This window comes from Rhinoraja longicauda, chromosome 2 (assembly GCF_053455715.1).
Source record: "Rhinoraja longicauda isolate Sanriku21f chromosome 2, sRhiLon1.1, whole genome shotgun sequence".
Lineage (NCBI taxonomy): Eukaryota > Metazoa > Chordata > Chondrichthyes > Rajiformes > Arhynchobatidae > Rhinoraja > Rhinoraja longicauda.
Window position 1 is genome coordinate 65,554,288 of NC_135954.1, and position 19,781 is coordinate 65,574,068.

The window sequence follows — 19,781 nt, forward strand, 5'->3', positions numbered from 1 at the left end:
CCAGTTTTATTTTAAATTGGTGCTGTTCATGTTTAAATGTTTAACATATCCATAAATCGATCAGTGCCTGCTGGAAAAAAAGAATATTTTGTCCTTGTATAAACGTACAAAAGTAGCCAATAATCCATCTGTTTCATTCATTGCCTGGCATGTGGCTGTAATTAGCAATGTGTAACCTGATTGCCCCAAAACTGAGGAGGCAGTTAAAGTCAACCATAAGGGGGGGAGAGATTTTGCACATGTGCCAGACCAATTAAATTAAGGCCGGCATGTTTCTTTCCCTGAAGGACATTGGTGGGTACTCATGGCAATCCAAAAAATAAATTGCCACCAGCATTTTATTTCAGATTTATATAATTAGTTCAGATTCCATAGGCTGTCTTACTGGAATTCAAGCTCATGTCTCTGGATATATGTTTCAACTTTCCGGGTGCTAACCCAGTAACTAACCCACTGAATTACTGTAAACCGTACAAGCTGCTGGACTGAAGTCATTCCCCTTTAATTGGACTCTGTAATGTTACATTTAATGAATACCAGATATAGTGCTAGAATTTCTGTTGGGATTCCTCAGAAAACTGTATCATAAAATTATACCAAAACTTGTTTCATTTGTGTGCATTTACTTAGATCTCTTTCCACCCACTGGTCAAATGACCATTGTTGGGTAAGCTCTAGTCCAGGAAGTCCATTCTTCCAACAAGCAGTTGAGGGTACTGTTAAATGGACATGCGAGCATCTTGTTGCCACAAGGCTGCAAGGACTTGAGGCTGATGTGTGTGGTCCAGGCAAGTCTAGGACCCAAACTATTTTGCAAATAGCTTTGGAGATCGACTACATTGCTCAAGCTCCATAAGAATAATTGTAGGGGTCAGGTGGAATGGGATCTTTCAGTTCTCCACAACATACCCTGATCCCAAATAATAGGTGGAGCACGATTTAAGTTTGTAATCAAGGGAGGCTACCAGAGACGTACTGAAGAAGATATTTGTACTCATCTTCCTGAGGATAGAGAACTGCTTTCCCCCAGGGGCCTGAAACTCCATCAGGAGCAGCGAAGAATGCATTCTTCAGCACAATTCCTGAGAATTTTACAATTCGATCCTTAAATGAGAAACAGCATTTTTTTCACAATGATGTCCAATGGCATGTATATTTAATCAAAGATACGTGCGCAAAAATAAACATGTTGGCATGTGAAAAGAATGTAGCATTAATATATTTCACTTCCTACATAAGCTGTAAATTTCTATGATTGTTGTTAGCCTTGGTAAATGTGTGGGCTGAACACTGAATGTAGAGTTTCAGCAGAGAAAAGGTAACCTTGAACATTTCCAATGCCACTTTTTCCATTTGCTTGCAGGATCTTTACCATCAATCGTATGAGTGTGTCTGCGTCATGTTTGCATCCATCCCAGATTTCAAAGAATTCTACACTGAATCAGATGTAAATAAAGAAGGATTAGAATGTCTACGATTACTGAATGAAATTATTGCTGACTTTGATGATGTAAGTATGAAGCAACAGAGTCATAGTTATAATGATACAGATACAAACATATAAATTAGGAACAAAATTAGGCCACTTGGTTCCTTGCTCTTGCTGTGCTAATCAATAGATCAGGACTAATCTGATTTACTCACAAAATGCTGGAGTAACTCAGCAGGTTAGGCAGCATCTCAGGAGAGAAGGAATGGGTCTGAAGAAGGGTCTCGACCCAAAACGTCACCCATTCCTTCTCTCCTGAGATGTTGTCTGACCTGCTGAGTTACTCCAGCATTTTGTGAATAAATACCTTCGATTTGTACCAGCATGTGCAGTTATTTTCTTACACTAAGGGCTAATCTGATGGTAATCTCAACATTATCTTCATGTCCATCCCTAACATTTTACCTTCTTGTTTATTGAAGATCTTTCTTATGTCTTAAGAATATTCAAAGATTTTACTTCATCTGACAGTTGAGCATGAGTTCCAAAGACCCATGAAAAAAAAAAGCCTCATCCCTTTCTTAACTTTGAAACATGTTAGATAAATTAATGCACAAACAGAAATGAACAAGCATGTTCTCAATTTATTCACAAAATGCTGGAGTAACTCAGTATGTTCTCAATGCCATTAAATAAAAGTGGATTGACGATTGAAAGATACAACATGGAAACAGGCTGTTTGGCCTACTGAGTCCACCATTCACACTAGTTCTATGATATCCCATTCTAGGGTGGTATGTTATCCCACTCTGATTGCAAGGTAACCAAAACTAGGAGCTGAATGCTCCAGGATATTTGACATTTAGGAAGTACAGGCAGCAGGGAAACAGAAGTTGGGTAGCATTATTATCAGGATCAGATCAGTACTGTAGTGAGATTCTTGGCTTGACAGATCATGAAACAGAATTCAAATCAAGAAGTTAAGTAATAGCAACGTGAAGAAAACATGCATAAGAGTTAATTATAGGATATCAAATGGTGGTTGTGCCATTGGTTATCACATAAATCAGGGAATCAGAAGACAATATTGCAGGACTTTGATTTTCATGATAATAAGGTGGAGTTTGAATTCATAGAATGCATGCTGAGAATGAATCAGGGAACAGGTTACTTTAGATCTTATCTTGTGCATTGAGAAAGATTGATAAACTTGAAGAAGTGGGAACTTCAAGGAGGAGTGATGATTATATATCAGAATTTTACATCAAGCTGTTCAATCAAAACCAGAGTAAAATCTAAACAAAGGAAGCTGTGAAGCTATGGGGATCGTGATTTAATTGTGATTCACTGGGAAAGTATATTGTAAAGTTTGATAATGGTCAGGCTATGGCTATATTTAAAGAAGCATTGTTTTTTTATAGTCACATTTACCGAGATACAATGAACACATTTTTTGTGTGGTATACAGTAAGATCATGTCATATATGAGTATATTCAAGCCACACACATACATATAAAAGGTATCAGAGGCAGATAGGACGATAAGGTACAGTCTGCTCTTGTGTGTGAGTTTTGTTATTTGTTCGTTTATCTCTGTCTTGGTTCGGTTGCAGTGGTGATGGTAGTAAGTTGGTACAAAGCTTCTGCAGGATGTGGGAAGTCAGAGAATCTGCTGGCGTTCGTAATGACTACACCTGGGCACCATGTTATAGAAAAGATGTTGTCAAGCTTGAAAGGGTTCAGAAAAAAGTTACTAGTTGCCAGGACTAGAGGGTCTGAGTTATAGGGAGAGGTTGAGTAGGCTGGGTCTCTATTCCTTGGAGCGCAGGAGGATGAGGGGTGATCTTATAGAGATATATAAAATCATGAGAGGAATAGATCAGGTAGATGCTCAGAGTCTCTTGCCCAGAGTAGGGTAATCGAGGACCAGAGGACATAGGTTCAAGGTGAAGGGGAAAAGATTTAATAGGAATCTGAGGGGTAACTTTTTAGACAGTTAGACAGGTACATGGATATGACAAAATGGAGGGATATGGACCAAGCACAGGTAGGTGGAACTAGTGTAGCTGGGACTTCTTAGCCGGTATGGGCAAGTTGGGCCAAAGGGCCTGTTTCCACATTGAATCACTCTATGACTATGACCTGTGGGAATTGTGTCCAGGTGCAGCTCCTTAAAGATCATGTTAAGAAACTAGGGCTGCAGCTGGATGACCACAGAACCATCCGCACGAGAGAGAGAGCTTCTTAGAAAGGACATATAGCAAGATTGTCATGCCCAAGGTCCAGGAAGTGAGATGGTGTGTGACCACAAGGAATGGAAATAGATATGGAGTGCAGGTGACCCCTGTGGCCACCCCCCTTTAAACAGGTACACACCTTTTGGGTGTTGTGGAGGGAATGACATATTAAGGTTGAGCAGCAGTACTAAGCAGTGCTGTGGCACTGAACCTGGCTCTGAGGCTCTGCAGGGAAGGGTAATATCAGACAGAGCCATAGCAGTAGGTGACTCTTTAGATAGAGATGCAGACAGGAGATTCTGTAGCTCCAGGATGATGTCATGCTTCCTTGGTGCCAGGGGGACTCTGTCCTTGCTACGAATGGGGGGAGGGGGAGCAAGAGCGGAGCTGCAGGATATCGAGGAGACCCTAGTGAGAGCCTCATCTATAATGGAAGAGGGGAACCCCCGTTCCCTAAAGAATGGGAACATCTCCGATGACCTGGTATGGAAAACCTCATCCTGGGTGCAGATGCGGCGTAGACAGAGGAATTGGGAGTAGGGTCCCCTCGATATCCCGCAGCTCCGCTCTTGCTCCCCCTCCCCATTCATAGCAAGGATAGAGTCCCCCCCTGTCCTCGCCTTCCACCCCATCAGCCATCGCTTACAGCATATAATCCTCTAATATTTTTGCCAACTCCAACGGGATCCCACTACTGGCCACACCTTCCCATCTCCACCCCTTTCTGCTTTCCACAGAGACCGTTCTCTCCGCAACTCCCTGGTCAACTCGTCCCTTCCCACCCAAACCACCCCCTCCCTAGATACTTTCCCCTGCAACTGCAGGAGATGCAACACCTGTCCCTTTACCTCCCCCCACGACTCCATTGAGGACCCCAACATTCTTTCCAGGTGAGGCAACGGTTCACTTGCATCTCCTCCAACCTCATCTACTGTATCCGCTGTTCCACTCCTGTATATTGGCGAGACCAAGCGCGATCGTTTTTCTGAACACCTCCGCTCAGTCCACTTTAACCTACCTCATCTCCCGGTTGCTCAGCACTTCAACTCCCCCTCCCATTCCCAATCTGACCTTTCTGTTCTGGGTCGACTCCATTGTTAGAGTGAGGCCCAGCACAAATTAGAGGAACAGCACCTCATATTTCGCTTAGGTAGCTTACACCCCAGCGGTATGAACATTGACTTCTCTATCTTCAAGTAGCCCTTGCTTTCCCTCTCTCTCCATCCCCTCCCCCTTCCCAGGGGTGGTGGGGGGGGCAGGCGGGGGTTTATGTGATGGACTGATTTGCATCCACAACTTTTCTCATGGCATAAAATTTTAAGGAAGAGCATTATGAACTTGTTTGAAATAACAGAAACCTAATTAGATGCATTTCAAGATTCAATGAAGGAGCAACAAGAAATTTGATAAAGAAAGAAAATGCAATATGTATGAAATCTAAAAGCAGACTGGAAGCTTCTCAAGTAAAGAAGAAGAGACTAGCAAGAACAAATGAGGCGTCCCTACTGACAGATGGTAGAATTTATAATGGGGAGTAAAGAAATAACAGCAGAATTAAACAGTTATTCTGTTTGTCGTCAGGGAGAAGAAACAAAAGAAATACTTAAGAACTACGAATCTAGGGAGAAGAAGGAGCTGAAAATAAGTACAAGTAAATCAAAGTCGGTGAAGTCGGTTGCAAAACTGAATGCTCTGGCTTATCTTCCAAACTTCTTTAAATCCTGGAATTGTTCCTGTGCATTAAATGGTTGCAAATGTGACCCCTATTTAAAAGAGAAAGAAAATGGGAATGACCATTTTATCATATCAGTATTAAGGACATTGCTGGAATGCACGATAAAGAATGTAATGATAGAAAGGGTGATGTTTGATTGTTTTAGGTCTGCACACAATCTAATCATATCTACTTTACTCACATCCCTACCAATAATGCATATAACAAAACTGTAATGGTCCCGTCATTGATCCCACTGGTTACAGACTTTCAACCGCAAAAGCGACACATGACCTTCACAGTCTGCCTTTTAATACCAAGCCAATTTTGGATCTAATTTGCCAACGTTCTTCAGATCCCATATGCTCTAATGTTTTGCACGAGTCTCCCATGTGGGACCTTATCAAAGATCTTACTGAGCCCATGTACAGTCCATCAGATACATTGCCCACATCAATGCATTTTGTTACCGCTTCAAAAAGTTCAAATTACCTTCCAACAAAGGAATGCTGGCTATTTTTGATTAATCCCTTATTTCCAAGTGCAAATTAATCTTCTTTTTTCAGAAATTTTCCCAATTACTTCTCGACAACTGACATCAAACTCACTGGTGTGTAATTACATGGCTTATCCTGGGTGCTCATCTAGGTACCCATTTGTTGTCCTCCAGTGATCTGGTTCCTCGCCTAACCCCTCATTAACTCGATTCTCAGCAACCACTGTCTGTCATTGATGAACATGACTGCAAAAGAATGAATAATGGCCTCCCTCAAGGCAAGCTTCCTGCACCATCATTATTTATTATGTGATAAGCAACTTGTCATCCACATCATTCTGCAAGTTACATATTCAGATGATATAACCCATGCTGCACAGATAACAGACTTTATGAACATCACTAATTAGAAACTAAATTCTACCACCCAAACAATCGTAGATCAAATGTTCTGAAAAGGAACTGCAGATGCCGCTTTATAACAAAGATAGACACAAAATGCTAGAGTAGCTCAGCGTGTCAGGCAGCATCTTTGAATAAAATGGATAGGTGATGTTTTGGTCAGGATCCTTCTTCAGTGCAAATGCCACCTATCCATTTTCGCCACGGATGCTGCCTGACCTGCTGAGTTACTCCAGTATTTTGTGCCTATTTATAGTTAAAATATTGTTGTCAAGTACCTATGACACAACTCCACAATATCTGGAGTGTTTCATGAATAGATGACTGAGCTTCAAATCGAATGTGAAACAATTCTAATAAAAGACCAAAGCAAGAATTGTCCAGTTTCAAAAACATGTCGCATTGATCTGAGGTGGCCTCAGGTGATGCAATGTGAACTTTTGACTCTATCACTGGTCCACTCAGTAGCAATGGTTTGAAACGACTCTAGTTTGCCAGCATGTACAAAAATACGATAGAAAGCAGAAATTATCACCAATTCCCCATTTCCCAGTTGCAGTGAACTATATTTCCACCACCAAATATAGTAATGACGGGAAACTGAAGAATATTTTATATGTGCCAGAAGGAACTGATCCATCTGTCAATTTTGCAGCTGTGTGCTTCTGTGCAGATTACTGATTCCCATCACAGAAGTGCCTGTCTCCATTGTAGAGACTCAATCAGATCTAAAAAAATGCTGCTGAATGGAGTGAAACAATGTTGACATCTCAAGTTAAATAAATATTCATTTAGGAAGGAGATGAGGAGGGATTTCTTTCGTCAGAGGGTGGTGAATCTATGGAATTCTTTGCCACAGAAGGCTGTGGAGCCACAGTGGATATATTTAAAGCAGAGATAGATAGATTCTTGATTAGTACAGGTGTCAGAGGTTATGGGGTGAAGGCAGGAGAATGGAGTTATGAGGAAGAGATAGATCAGCCATGATTGAATAGCAGAGTAGACTCAATGGGCCAAATGGCCTAATTCTACTCCTATCACTTATGATCGTATGATCTTAAAGACCCAAATACAGTGCCCTCCATAATGTTTGGGACAAAGACCCATCATTTATTTATTTGTCTCTGTACTCCACAATTTGAGATTTGTAATAGAAAAAATCAAATGTGGCAAAGTGCACATTGTCAGATTTTAATAAAGGCCATATAAGAAAATAACTGCAGATGCTGGTACAAATCGATTTATTCACAAAATGCTGGAGTAACTCAGCAGGTCAGGCAGCATCTCAGGAGAGAAGGAATGGGTGACGTTTCGGGTCGAGACCCTTCTTTAATAAAGGCCATTTCTATACATTTTGGTTTCACCATGGCGGGGAGCGGGGTGGGCGAGAAAGCTGGAAGAGAGGAGGAACAGGACAAGGGACAGGGCAAGTCTAGCAAATGATGGATGCATGCAGGTGAGAGTGATTTTGATAACCAGATAGTTGGACAAAGGCCAGAGACAAAAATATAAAATGTATGTGATAAGAATTGAAGAGTTATGAATTGTGAAGCCATTTGAAGGAATTTAGGTGGAATGTACATGTTATCTCTCCTACAGATGCAGGGGAAAGTACCTGGGTGGGGGTAGTTTGGGTAGGAAGGGATGAATGAACCAAGGAGTTGCAGAAGGAGTGGTCTCTGCGGAAGATGGAAGGAGGTGGGGATGGGAAGATGTGACTGGTGGGGGGGTCATGTTGGAGAATGATATGTTGGAATCGGAGGCTATTGGGGTGAAAGATGAGGAGCAGGTGAACTCTATCCTTGTTCTGGCTGGGGGAAGGGGAGCAAGAGAGCAGCACTAAGGGACACAGAGGAAATGTGAGTGAGGGATCCATCTTTGACAGCAGGGGGGAACCCACATTGACTAAAGAAAGAGGACATCCTGGGTCCTATCACAACATTTAAAAGATATTTGGACAGGCACGTGGATAGGAACCTCTTCTTCAGACCCCCGACTCCTTCAGTCTGAAGAAGGGTCTCGAACTGAAACATCACCCATTCCTTCTATCCAGAGATGCTGCCTGTTCCACTGAGTTACTCCAGCAATTTGTGTCTATATTAGATTTAATTTGATCTGATTAGGGTTGCTATTAAATTAATGGTTATGTGTTTTTAGATTGTAATCTAAATCTAGCTCACTACTTATTATTAAAACTGATGTGGTCATTCAACATTTGTTTCTGCAACACATTATTGCACAAAACTATGCTGGACATGAGAAATTCACTACCTTTCTGATTTGGATTATTTCTGCATATCCCACTCTAATAAATTTTAAGTCGCCTGTTAAACCCATTCTGCTCCACTTTAGCAAAAAACAACGTGCTAGAGAACTGGGCAAACAGCGTTTTGTATCGGGACCCTTCTTCAGACCTGGTGTAGGGAAGAAAGCTGGAAATGAGCGGTGGGTTAGGGTAAATCCTGACAAGTGATAAATAGATACATTGAGGTGGGGGTGGGGGTTATAGGCATGGGTGGAGAATGACAAAGGATAGAGATGAAAATGAGACAAAAGGGTGGCAGATAAGGAAAGAAGAGGAGTGTAATGTAAAGTGAATGGGGGATATGGGGTAGAAGGGAAAGGGGGGAGGGGAAAGAGAGGGTACAAATGGGAAATCAGGTGAGAGAGATGCGTTGGGGGTCAGTGAGATGGGGGCGAGTGTACGGAGAAAGGGAAAGGGGCAGGGTGACTGGAGTGGTGGGAAAAATGTATGCCTTTGGGTCCCCGAAACATCACCTCTCCATTTTCACCAATGATTGCTGCCTGACCCACTGAGTACTCCAGAACTTTGTGTCTTTTTCAGGGACTGTTGAAGTGAAATGTTGATGATGTTTGTCACAACCCATCAGGGACTCCTTCCAGGCCACACACTTTCCAAGAGTTTACCCTCATGAAAGCAGATCTGACTTCTACCACCAAGATGTATGGGACAGAGGTAGCGGAGAATAGAGTAAGGTTCTGTGGTGGAATTTGTTTGCCAGTTCAAAACTCCTGCGTGCTGTAGACCATAAACCCAATCAATTCTGCCATACTTTAGTCTACAATAATCTACTCTTAAATCTTTGATAGGATTTTATATTCACTAATGTACATTAAGCACCAAGCCGCAGACAAAATTTTAAATACTGCCTGCCTTCTTTCCTTCCTGCGTCCAGTTTTCAACATCACATTTTTCTTACAATGCACACAGTTTATCACAACTCTGTCCAATCACACAGGGTGACGACAAATAAAAAATATCAGTACATCTTTTCAAGCTAACCCACGTTTCAAATATTCATTCAGGTTGCTGTTCAAATATTTGCCCTTTGTTTAGGCAGGCACTTACAAGCCTAAACAAGGGGTAATTTGAACTGTTAGTGAATGGCAGCTTCTGTTAATTATTGACACAGATAATTAAATTTATTATTAAATTCTAAATGGTAATTTTAATTTAACTTGGCAAGCTTGTAATGCACTGGCTACTATATATTTCTACTCTCACCAATTTCTTCACTTTACATTCTAACCATTTTGATGTTCACAAAAATACATACTGTTGTTTCCTAGTTATTGTCCAAGCCTAAGTTCAGCGGAGTAGAAAAAATTAAAACCATTGGGAGCACCTATATGGCTGCAACAGGGTTGAGTGCAGCGACAGTTCAGGAGTACAGCCAAGTAAGTCTTTTTTTTCCTTTTCTTTAAAATTAATTCCTACTGACAAGTTTCTTTTGTGTCAATCAATGTTTTGAAAATACTGCGGAATATCCATAAATGTTTTAATTAAAACTTGTGCAGAGTATTTTGATTGTGCATTGTGTTTTTTGAAAGCATGTTGTTTTAATAGAGGGTGTAACTGTTGGCACTCGAAATATATTAAGATCAGATAGATCACATTTCCTGGATTATATTTCCTCACATTTACAATTATGGTGCCTGATCCATCTTACTCTCTCTGAATTTGCTGCTTAGTACACCAAAGAAATGCGTTATGGAAGTGATAAATCCATCATAGTGCAGAAGTGGTGCTGAAATCACATAATGTCATGGGAACCGTGACTGGCATTGTATTATTTTCATATGAGAAGTGTTTTGGATATTCGCGATAATTATAAATTATGTGAAGATTCCTGTTCCGTTTACACTGTGGACCCATTGCAGAAAGGGTAGACCATTTGATCTATCAAATTCGTTCAGCTGCCTCTATGTTTCATTTTTAAATCTCCATTTTTGCCTTGTATGTAATTCTAACCTTTTGAATACTTCAGTCAGATTACCCCTCAATCTTCTGAGCTCAAGCCGAAGCTGAGATGGCCAAATTTGCTTAACCATTCCTAATAAGTTCATAAGTCGTAAGTTCATTAGTCAATTTGGCCATTCAATCAAGGCTGATCTATCTTTCCCTCTCAACCCCATTCTCCTGCCCTCTCTTCCATAACCCCTTACACCCTGTACAAGAATCTGTCAATCTCTGCCTTAAAAACACCTAATGACTTGGCCTCCACAGCTGTCTGTGGCAATGAATTCCACAGATTCATCACCCTGTGTCTAAAGAAATTCCTCTTCATCTTCCTTCTAAAGATCCGTCCTTTTATCCTTTTATGCCTTCTGGTTCTAAACTCTCCCACCAGTGGAAACAACCTCTCCACATCCACTCTATCCAGGCTTTTCACTATTCGGTAAGTTGCAATGATTTCGCCCTCATCCTTCCAAACTCCAGCTATTACAGGCCTAGTACTGTCAAACGCTCATCATACATTAGCCCACTCAACCCCAGGATCATTCTCGTAAACCTCTGGATCCTTTCTAACACCAGTACATCCATCCTCAGATACGGGGCCCAAAACTGTTCACAGTACGCCAAATGCAGTCTGACCACTGCCTTAAAAATCCTCAGCATTACATCCCTGTTTTTATACTCTAGCCCTCGCAAAATAAATGCAAACATTCCATTTGCCTTTGTTACTACCGATTCAACTAGCAAATTAACCTTTTGTGAAGCCTGCACCAGCACTCCCAAGTCCCTTTGTACCTCTGATTTCTGAATCCTCTCCCCATTTAGAAAACAATCTACACCTTTATTCCTACTACCAAAATGCATGACTCCTCCACACTTTGTCGCAGTGTATTCCATCTGCCACTTCTTAGCCCACTCTCCCAACCTGTCCAAGTACATGCAGGGCCCCTGCTTTCTCTACACTACCTGCCCCTCCACCCATCAAGCAATTACTTTAACATTTGTGACTGCCTCCAGAAACACAGCGTGTAGGTAGATTTCCCTGTCCCTGATGTTCCGCAGCGTTTGTTCGGACTCCAGGTTGTCAACTTTGAGCCTGAGTTCTTCAATCAACCAACACTTGCTGCAGATGTGGTCACAAGGAGCAACCAAGGGGTCCATCAGCTCCCACAATATACAGCTGCAGTACATCACGTGATCCTGCAAACCTCCTTTGTGTTGCCAACAGCACCTCATCCGCGCTGGGCTGGGCAGGGCAGCACTCTTCTCCGAAGGCCTTCTCTCCCATGCCTCGAGACAACGCCTCAAGTTGTACTTTTCCTCAGTACTTTGCCTTTTTTATTTGCTACTCTGCCTCTAGCTGAGCCAATTGTATGCCTACTTCAATCTAATGTCCCTTCTCCTTAACCAGTAACACTGAACTGGCAGAAACACTCTTTCACTTCTTCCTGCTGATATTTTTAATGTTGATTTCTGTTTTCTGCAAGATGGCTGCTCTCCCACTGTCTTCAAGTTTTGAAGATCTTTACCTCTAATAATTTAACCACTGTCAGTCTGGTGAATCTATGCTGCCCACCCTTCCCAATCCTATCATTCTGAGATCCACCACTGAGAGTAGAATGCATTTTCCAGAGTGGAGTTGGGAAGTGGGCAAGGGGCTTGTTTAATAAGATCTTTATGGAGCTAAAGCATAATATCCTCTACTCACTGAATATGAAGTTCAACATAATGGTTTATGTTTTCCTTTTCTATTTTGGTTTATACATGGATTCCCAAATTTCTATGTCCCTATACATTTCCTTTTTTTCCACTTTTTTAAACATTATCTGATTTTTCTTTGTTATGCTCAGGGTGAATAAATTCCCCCGTGCCCACATTGACTCCTATTTTCGTGTTTTTTCCCCCCCACTCACTTCTAAATTTTAGTTCCAATATTCCTTTCCAAGGTTCTTCTATTTTTAGTGGTTGCTATCCTTCCTGACCATGACTCATGTGTAGAGATTAGAATCAAAGAATATTGAATTGCTAATAACCGTTGTTGCAGGAAGTTTAAAAAAAACATGATTGTAAAATAAATCTATCACAGCATTTTCAAATGTTTGTATGACCCTCAAGGCAGAATCCTAATTACATTTAATTACATTACATTTCAAATAATGGAGTTAACTGTACTGTCATGGCCAATTGACTACAGTGGGAAACAAGGCAGGGTGTTTTTGGTGATGTTGAGCCAAATATTGGATGGGGTGAAGCAGAGAAAATTTCTGCCCTTTTTCAGATTTGTGTCGCAAGATCTCTTCTGATCACTTTGGAAAACAAATATGACTGTGATTATCATGGAAAATAGGAGGTTAGCGCTCAGATCTCTAGAAAGGGGTGTAGATGCACAAACCTTTTCCTCTGAAGCTAGCGAGAATATGAAAAGAGAGTCTATTCAGAGTGCTTGTTACTATTTTTATTTCAATTACGTTCCAACAGTTATCGTAAACCTGAAAAGGTTGACTTGAAAGCTCTGAACTTTAAAACTCTGAACTTTTTTCCCAGACATAGTGAAGTATCTTTAGGACAACCTATTCCTATTTTAAATTTCCAGAACAGGTTGAAAGAGACGTGTTTATCGAGTTCTGCATTGATCATTAAATGTATTACCATCGTTACACTGGAAGTGGTGTACCTGTGTCCATTATACAAAATGACTGACATGCTAGAGCGTCCAAACTTTTTAGAGTGAGCTTTGTTAGAATCTATGAATGAGGATTGATTTGATAATTGCAGCAGCAATTTCAAATGTTAATTACAAGTATGACTTTGGGATGTGATTGATGGCGTTCATGTAAGCTGCAATTCAAGCTAATCATTGTCGTTTCTTGAATGAAAATAATATGGAGCTTTATTTTTTTTTATTGATCAGTATATCTCAATGATATAATATGTTATAATATTTCCCATAGTGAGCTCTTTGCCAGATGTCACTTGGCATTTTGTTTTTCTAGAGAATGGTCAAATATAGGAACAAATTATTTCATCTAACTCTTGCCTGATACGCTATTTATAAATGAATCAGAGTGCCAGGATTAAGAAAGTCATCCTATTTACTTGCCTCTCTTCTTCCACTCTCCACTTTTCCTCCTGCACTATTTTAACTTCCATTCTAGCTCAGACAGAACTCATCTTCAACTAGCTCAGCAGAAACAAAAATGTGTAAAGGAGGATTGATGTACACTATTCTATGGTCACTTGGGAACAGTCAAACTGCTTGTAAATCAAAATAATATAATCAAAGTTATGACTATTTCTTCACAAACTTAGACTAATCCCAAAGTAGGACTAATCTGTTTGTATAAATCCAAGCAATTCCAATGTCATCCATTATTCTGTGATCAAATAATCTGTTACAGATATTCAGTAATGCAGAATTTGAGACATTATTCTGTCTGATTAGACCTTATTATTTTCCTTATATCAATAGGTGTGGGAGTTGTGCATGTTTATTGAAGTCGTAGTTGAGTGCTCAAGCTTTGGCAACATATGTGCAAGTTCAAATGAGACGGCAGAGTCTGGGCAGAGCATTGTCTACAATCATCGAGGCACATATGCACACCAATTACAAAACTACAACCTCGCACAGGCCCTCAGCATGACCCAATTTTTGCAGTCAGAATGACATGATGCAAAATATGACAAGCAACATATCAGACATGCAATATTGCACACGTTATTTTGCCATGCCCACTCATTAGTGGTGTCCTGCAAAATAAATCTTCATCCTCAAATTAAATCTATTTCAGCATCCGAATTAGGAACTGTGAAGATAAACCAATATTTTTTAATCAAAATATCATTAATAATTAAAAACTACTTCCTCCTATTTTAAATTAATTTTTCAAAAATTATGTAATTATGTTTGTAATAAAATGTAATATTCTAAGTGGCTTCTCCCACTTAATAAAAATTCCCAGCACAGCCATTGGCAATTAATCTTAATACAGCTGCTGTCTAATTGAAAGGCCAATATTATTAGACCATAAAGCAGTGTAATGTGGCATAAATCAGCAGGCATAATAAAGTGGGTGTTTCTACACTTCCAGGAAAACTCAGTAGCTATTACCGTAAAAATACCAAGAAAATTGCAAACATAACGTGTAATATTTAACAGGACATTTAAATAAATTAACACCATTTTGATCTGTGAAATGCTACTTATAGCACCATTGCAACAACAATGTATAAATAGAATAATCCCTGGTGTATTGCAAAATAAAAATGTGATCTTATTTTTAAAAATTTTACATCATGTGGAAATCAGGGCAAAATTACAATATTTCATCTAAGTCGAATTTGAGATCTGTGCAGAACAAAGTCTTTGGTTAAATTGTTCACATAAAGTTACATTGATTACGCAGACTGCACTACACTTTGCCACTTATATCATCGTTGACATATTTCTTTAAGAAATTATATTACTTGATTGAATTTTCAGTATTTTTTAAATAGCTTGTTTTTTTTCCATTTCTATAACATGTTTTTCTAAAAGCCTTTTGGTTTTAAAATCTAACAAAACAAGTTGATACAATTTACATTTTCATTATTTGCAGGAGGCAGACAGACAATATACACATATTGGAACCATGCTAGAGTTTGCTTTTGCACTCATGATAAAACTTGATGTGATTAACAAGCATTCTTTCAATGACTTCAAGCTCCGTATTGGTACGTATTTTTAAGCAGCACAACCTCTTGCACGACAATATACTTGTTTTCTAATTGAGTTTTTGCATTCATGTCTTGATTTTTGGCACACTTTTTCTTTTCGTTGTCTTTGATAATTTATGTGGAATTTGTGTATAACATGTTCTTGTGTGTCGTCTATGCTGTCTGCAATCCTGCAGCAAGCCAGCTTTTTCATTGTAACTGTACCTCAGTGAACTTGTGCACATGACAAGAAGTACTTGACTTAAACCCATCTCTTCTCATGATCTAGCAGTGAATAGCCTAAATAAGCTGCCCTTTCTGTGTGGCAGATTTGGTCTGAGACATTCAAAAATTTTAAATGACAAGACCCGGTAACACGGAAGTGTAACTTCCAGTTTCACAGCCCTATCCAATCAGAAGAATCACAAACATTGATTTAGGATCTTCTTTGTGGTTTTGTAGACTAATGCTGACTCCAGTTGGTTGTTTCCTGTACTTGCAGCACTATTTTTAAATAATACAGTACAAAAATGACTTCATTTTAAGCAAAACAAATCAACTGTTGTCATTCATATAACAAAATTATTAATTCAGAGGTCTACAGCTTCAGTGCATTATATATGGCAGAACTGTTATAACTTACTGAGTTTTCATCTAGAATGGTAATGCCACTGAAGATGGGTGAGGGATGCTGCTATGATTTTTTTTATGCTCAGCAAGAAAGATTAGCTTGGCAACCCAGGGAAATCTGAAATAGTATGATAGGTTTCTGGGTATCTCAAGACATTTAAATGGACCTGTCAGCTTGTAGGTCATCATATGTAGGTTAATTGGCTGGGTAAATGTAAAAATTGTCCCTAGTGGGTGTAGGATAGTGTTAATGTACGGGGATCACTGGGCGGCACGGACTTGGAGGGCCGAAAAGGCCTGTTTCCGGCTGTAGATATATGATATGATATGATATGAAGGGAATGGTGGTCTCACTGGTTTTGACCTTGTCCCTTCCTTGCATGTCATGCTTTTGTTGCCACTATAATTGTAAACTGCCACTCCAGTAACAAATTGATTGTAATTTAAAGATGAAGGAGCAGTGAGTAATTGCATCCATGACATCTTTTGAATCCAACAGGATGGCCATTTGCCATACTCTGACCTGCTAATAGTAGAGAAGGAAGCTTTATATTGCCTAAGAAAGGTAGTCTTCCTAATGTCCACTTTCCCAGCACTAACTGAATAAAGTGGTTTATTAGAAGCATATCACCATGTTTATAAATGTAGATATAACCTGTACCTCCATTTAATCCCTTTTGAAAGTTGCATTTTAATTCTAAATATTTACCCCATCGAAAACAAGTTTAAAAAAAATCTATTAATTAAAACTTAAGTCGTACTACTTCTCCATTAAAGGATTTATCCACATCCTGATGACCATGAAGGTACAATAGTTTTATTGTCAACTGATCAGATTCTGCTGTTGCCACACCTTACTTTGTACTTTTTGCAAAGTTTTAATATTTTTAACATTATTAAATTTGCCAACAGGTATTAACCACGGCCCTGTTATTGCTGGAGTGATTGGAGCTCAGAAACCACAGTATGATATTTGGGGAAATAGTGTCAATGTGGCCAGCAGGATGGACAGCACTGGAGTTCTTGGCAAGATACAGGTAATTTTATCAAAATTCGCTCTGGTTGCTCTTTAAACATAGGCATAATGAATGCAACCTAGGAAGCAGTAATCATAATATAATAGAATCCAACCAGCAGTTTGTGAGGGCAAAGCTGAAGTCAGATGTTTTGGTATTATTGTTGAGTAAAGGTAACTACAGAGGCATGAGGGAGGAGCTGGCTAAGGTTGATTGGAAAGGGACACCAGCAGGAATGAAGGAGGTTCTGGAAATAATTCGGAAGACGCAGGATCTTTTCATCCCAGAATGGAAGAAACATGTTAAGGGGAGAATGAAGTGACCCTGGCTGACATAAGAAGTCAAAGACAGCATAAAGGTAAAAGAGAAAGCATATAATATGGCAAAGATTAGCGGGAAGCTAGAGGATTGGGAAGATTTTAAAAACCAACAGAAGGCAGCTAAAAAAGCAATAAGGGGAGAAAAGATGAAATATGAAGGTAAAGTAGCTAATAATATAAGAGGATACCAAAAGTTGTTTTTTTAAGATATCTAAAGAGTGAAAAAGAGGCAAGAGTGTTCATTGGACCCCTGGAAAATGATGATGGAGAAATAGTAAAAGGAACAGACAATTGGCAGATGAATTTAATATGTTTTTTGCGTGGTCTTCACAGTGACCCCAGCAAAATGCCAGAAATTCACGTGAGTCAGGAGGCAGAAGTGAGAGCAGTCGCTATTGCTAAGTAAAGCTGGGAAGCTGAAAGATCTGAAGGTGCAAGGTCAAAATTAAACTGAGGTGCATGTAACTAGCATGGGTAGAAGGTTGGCTGAATGGCAGAAGACAAAGTGTGGGGATAAAGAGGGCTTTTTCTGGTTGGCTGCCAATGACGAGTTCTGGGGCCGTTACTCTTCACGTTGTATATAAATGATTTGGATGAAGGAATTTGAAGGTTTTGTGGCCAAGTTTGCGAATGCTACGAAGATAGGTGGAGAGGCAGGTAATGTCGAGAAAAGTGGAACTTTGCAGAAGGAGCTGGACAGGTTGGGAGAGGGGAAAAAGAAGTGACAGGTGGAACACAGGATAGCAAAGTGTGCATTTTGGTAGTAGGAATAAAGGCGTAGACTATTTTCTAAATGGGGAGAGGATTCAGAAATCAGAGTTACAAAGGGACATGGCAGTGCTGGTGCAGGCTTCCCAAAGATTCATTTGCAAGTCGAATCGGTAGAAGGGAAGACAAATGCAATGTTAGCATTTATTTTTGGAGGACTCGAATATAAAAACAGGGATGTAATGCCGAGGCTTTATAAAGCCCTGGTCAGACCACATTTTGAGTATTGTGAGCAGTTTTGGGCCCCATATCTGATGAAGGATGTGCTGGGATTGGAGAGGGTCTAGAGGAGAATTATGAGAATGATCCTGGTGATGATTGGGTTAATGAATGATGAGCATTTGTCGGCACTGGGCCTGTACTCACTGGAGTTTAGAAGAATGAGGTGGGACCTCATTGAAACTTACCGTATAGTGAAAGGCCTGGATAGCATGGATATGGAGAAGATCTTTCCACTAGTGGAAGAGTCTAGTTCCAGTGGGCACAGCCTTGGAATAAAAGAACATACCTTTTGAAAGGAGATAATGAGTTATTTCTTTGGACAGAGGATGGTGAATCTGTGGAATTCATTCCCACAGACAGCAGTGGAGGTCGTCATTGGATATTTTTAAGGTGCAGATTGATAGGTTCATGATTCGTAAGGATGTCAAGGTATATGGGAAGAGGGCCGGAAGATGGGGATGACAGGAAAAGATAGATCAGCCATGATTGAATGACAGAGTAGGCTTGATGGGTCAAATGGCCTAATTCTGCCCTTGACTTATGAACTTATAAGGTGGGTAAGTCATGTACCAGATGGACCACTGCCCAACGTTCTGAAAAAGGTAGCTGTAGAGATTGTGAAGGCATTAGTGTTGATCTTTCAAGCAACACTAGAGTCTGGAATGGTCCCAGAGGACTGGAAAGTCGTAAATGAAACCACTGTTTAAGAAGGGAGCGAGGAAAACGGAAAGAAATTATAGGCTGGTTAGCCTAACTTCAGTAGTTGAGACAAAAATCTGTTGGAATTCTTTGAGGAAGCAACAAGTAGGGTAGACAAAGGAGAGTCAGCCAATGTTGTTTATTTGCATTTTCAGAAGGCCTTCGATACAGCCTGCACGTGAGGCGCTAAACAAAATTGAAGTCCATAGTATTAGAGGCAAGGTACCAGCATGGATAGAAGATTGGCTGACTGGCAGAAGGCAAAGAGTGGGAATAAAGAGGGGCTTTTCTGTATGCTGCCGGTGACTAGTGGTGGTGTTCCGCTGTAGTCAATATTAGATTCATTAATTTTCACGTTATATGGTAAAGATCTAGATGGTGGAATTGATCGAAAGGACTCGAATATAAAAGCAATGGTGTAATACTGAGGCTTTAGAAGGTACATGGCAAACCACATTTGGAATATTTTAGTTTAGTTTAGAGATACATCGCGGAAACAGGCCCTTCGGCCCAAACGGTCCGCGCCGACTAGCAATCTCTGCACATTACACTATCCTACTGTCCACTAGGGACATTTTTTACATTTACCATGCCAATTAACCTACAAACCTGTACGTCTTTGGAGTGTGGGAGGAAACTGAAGATCTCGGAGAAAACCCACGGGGAGAACTTACAAACTCCATAAAGACAGTACCCATAGTTAGGATCGAACCCGGGTCTCCGGCGCTGCATTCGCTGTTAGGCAGCAACTCTACCGCTGCGCCAGCGTGACCGCCCTAAATATTGCGAGCAGCTTTGAGCCCCATACCCGAGGAACGATGTGCTGGTGTTGGAGAGGGTCCAGAGGAGGTTCACGAGGTTGATCCTGGGGATTATTGGGTTAATGTATGAGGAGCGT

General features: G+C 40.3%; 1 protein-coding gene across 4 annotated transcripts in view; it reads left to right on the top strand.

Annotated features, from left to right (window-relative positions):
* Positions 1-19,781, top strand: part of adcy2b (adenylate cyclase 2b (brain)) — a 371,550-nt gene that overhangs the window by 343,369 nt on the left and 8,400 nt on the right. For all 4 annotated transcript variants that reach the window (XM_078428257.1, XM_078428255.1, XM_078428259.1 and 1 more), the window contains 4 exons: positions 1,364-1,510; positions 9,870-9,977; positions 15,132-15,246; positions 16,771-16,895. In XM_078428257.1, coding sequence (XP_078284383.1) covers positions 1,364-1,510; positions 9,870-9,977; positions 15,132-15,246; positions 16,771-16,895 — 495 coding nt within the window. The remainder of the gene's footprint in view (positions 1-1,363; positions 1,511-9,869; positions 9,978-15,131; positions 15,247-16,770; positions 16,896-19,781) is intronic.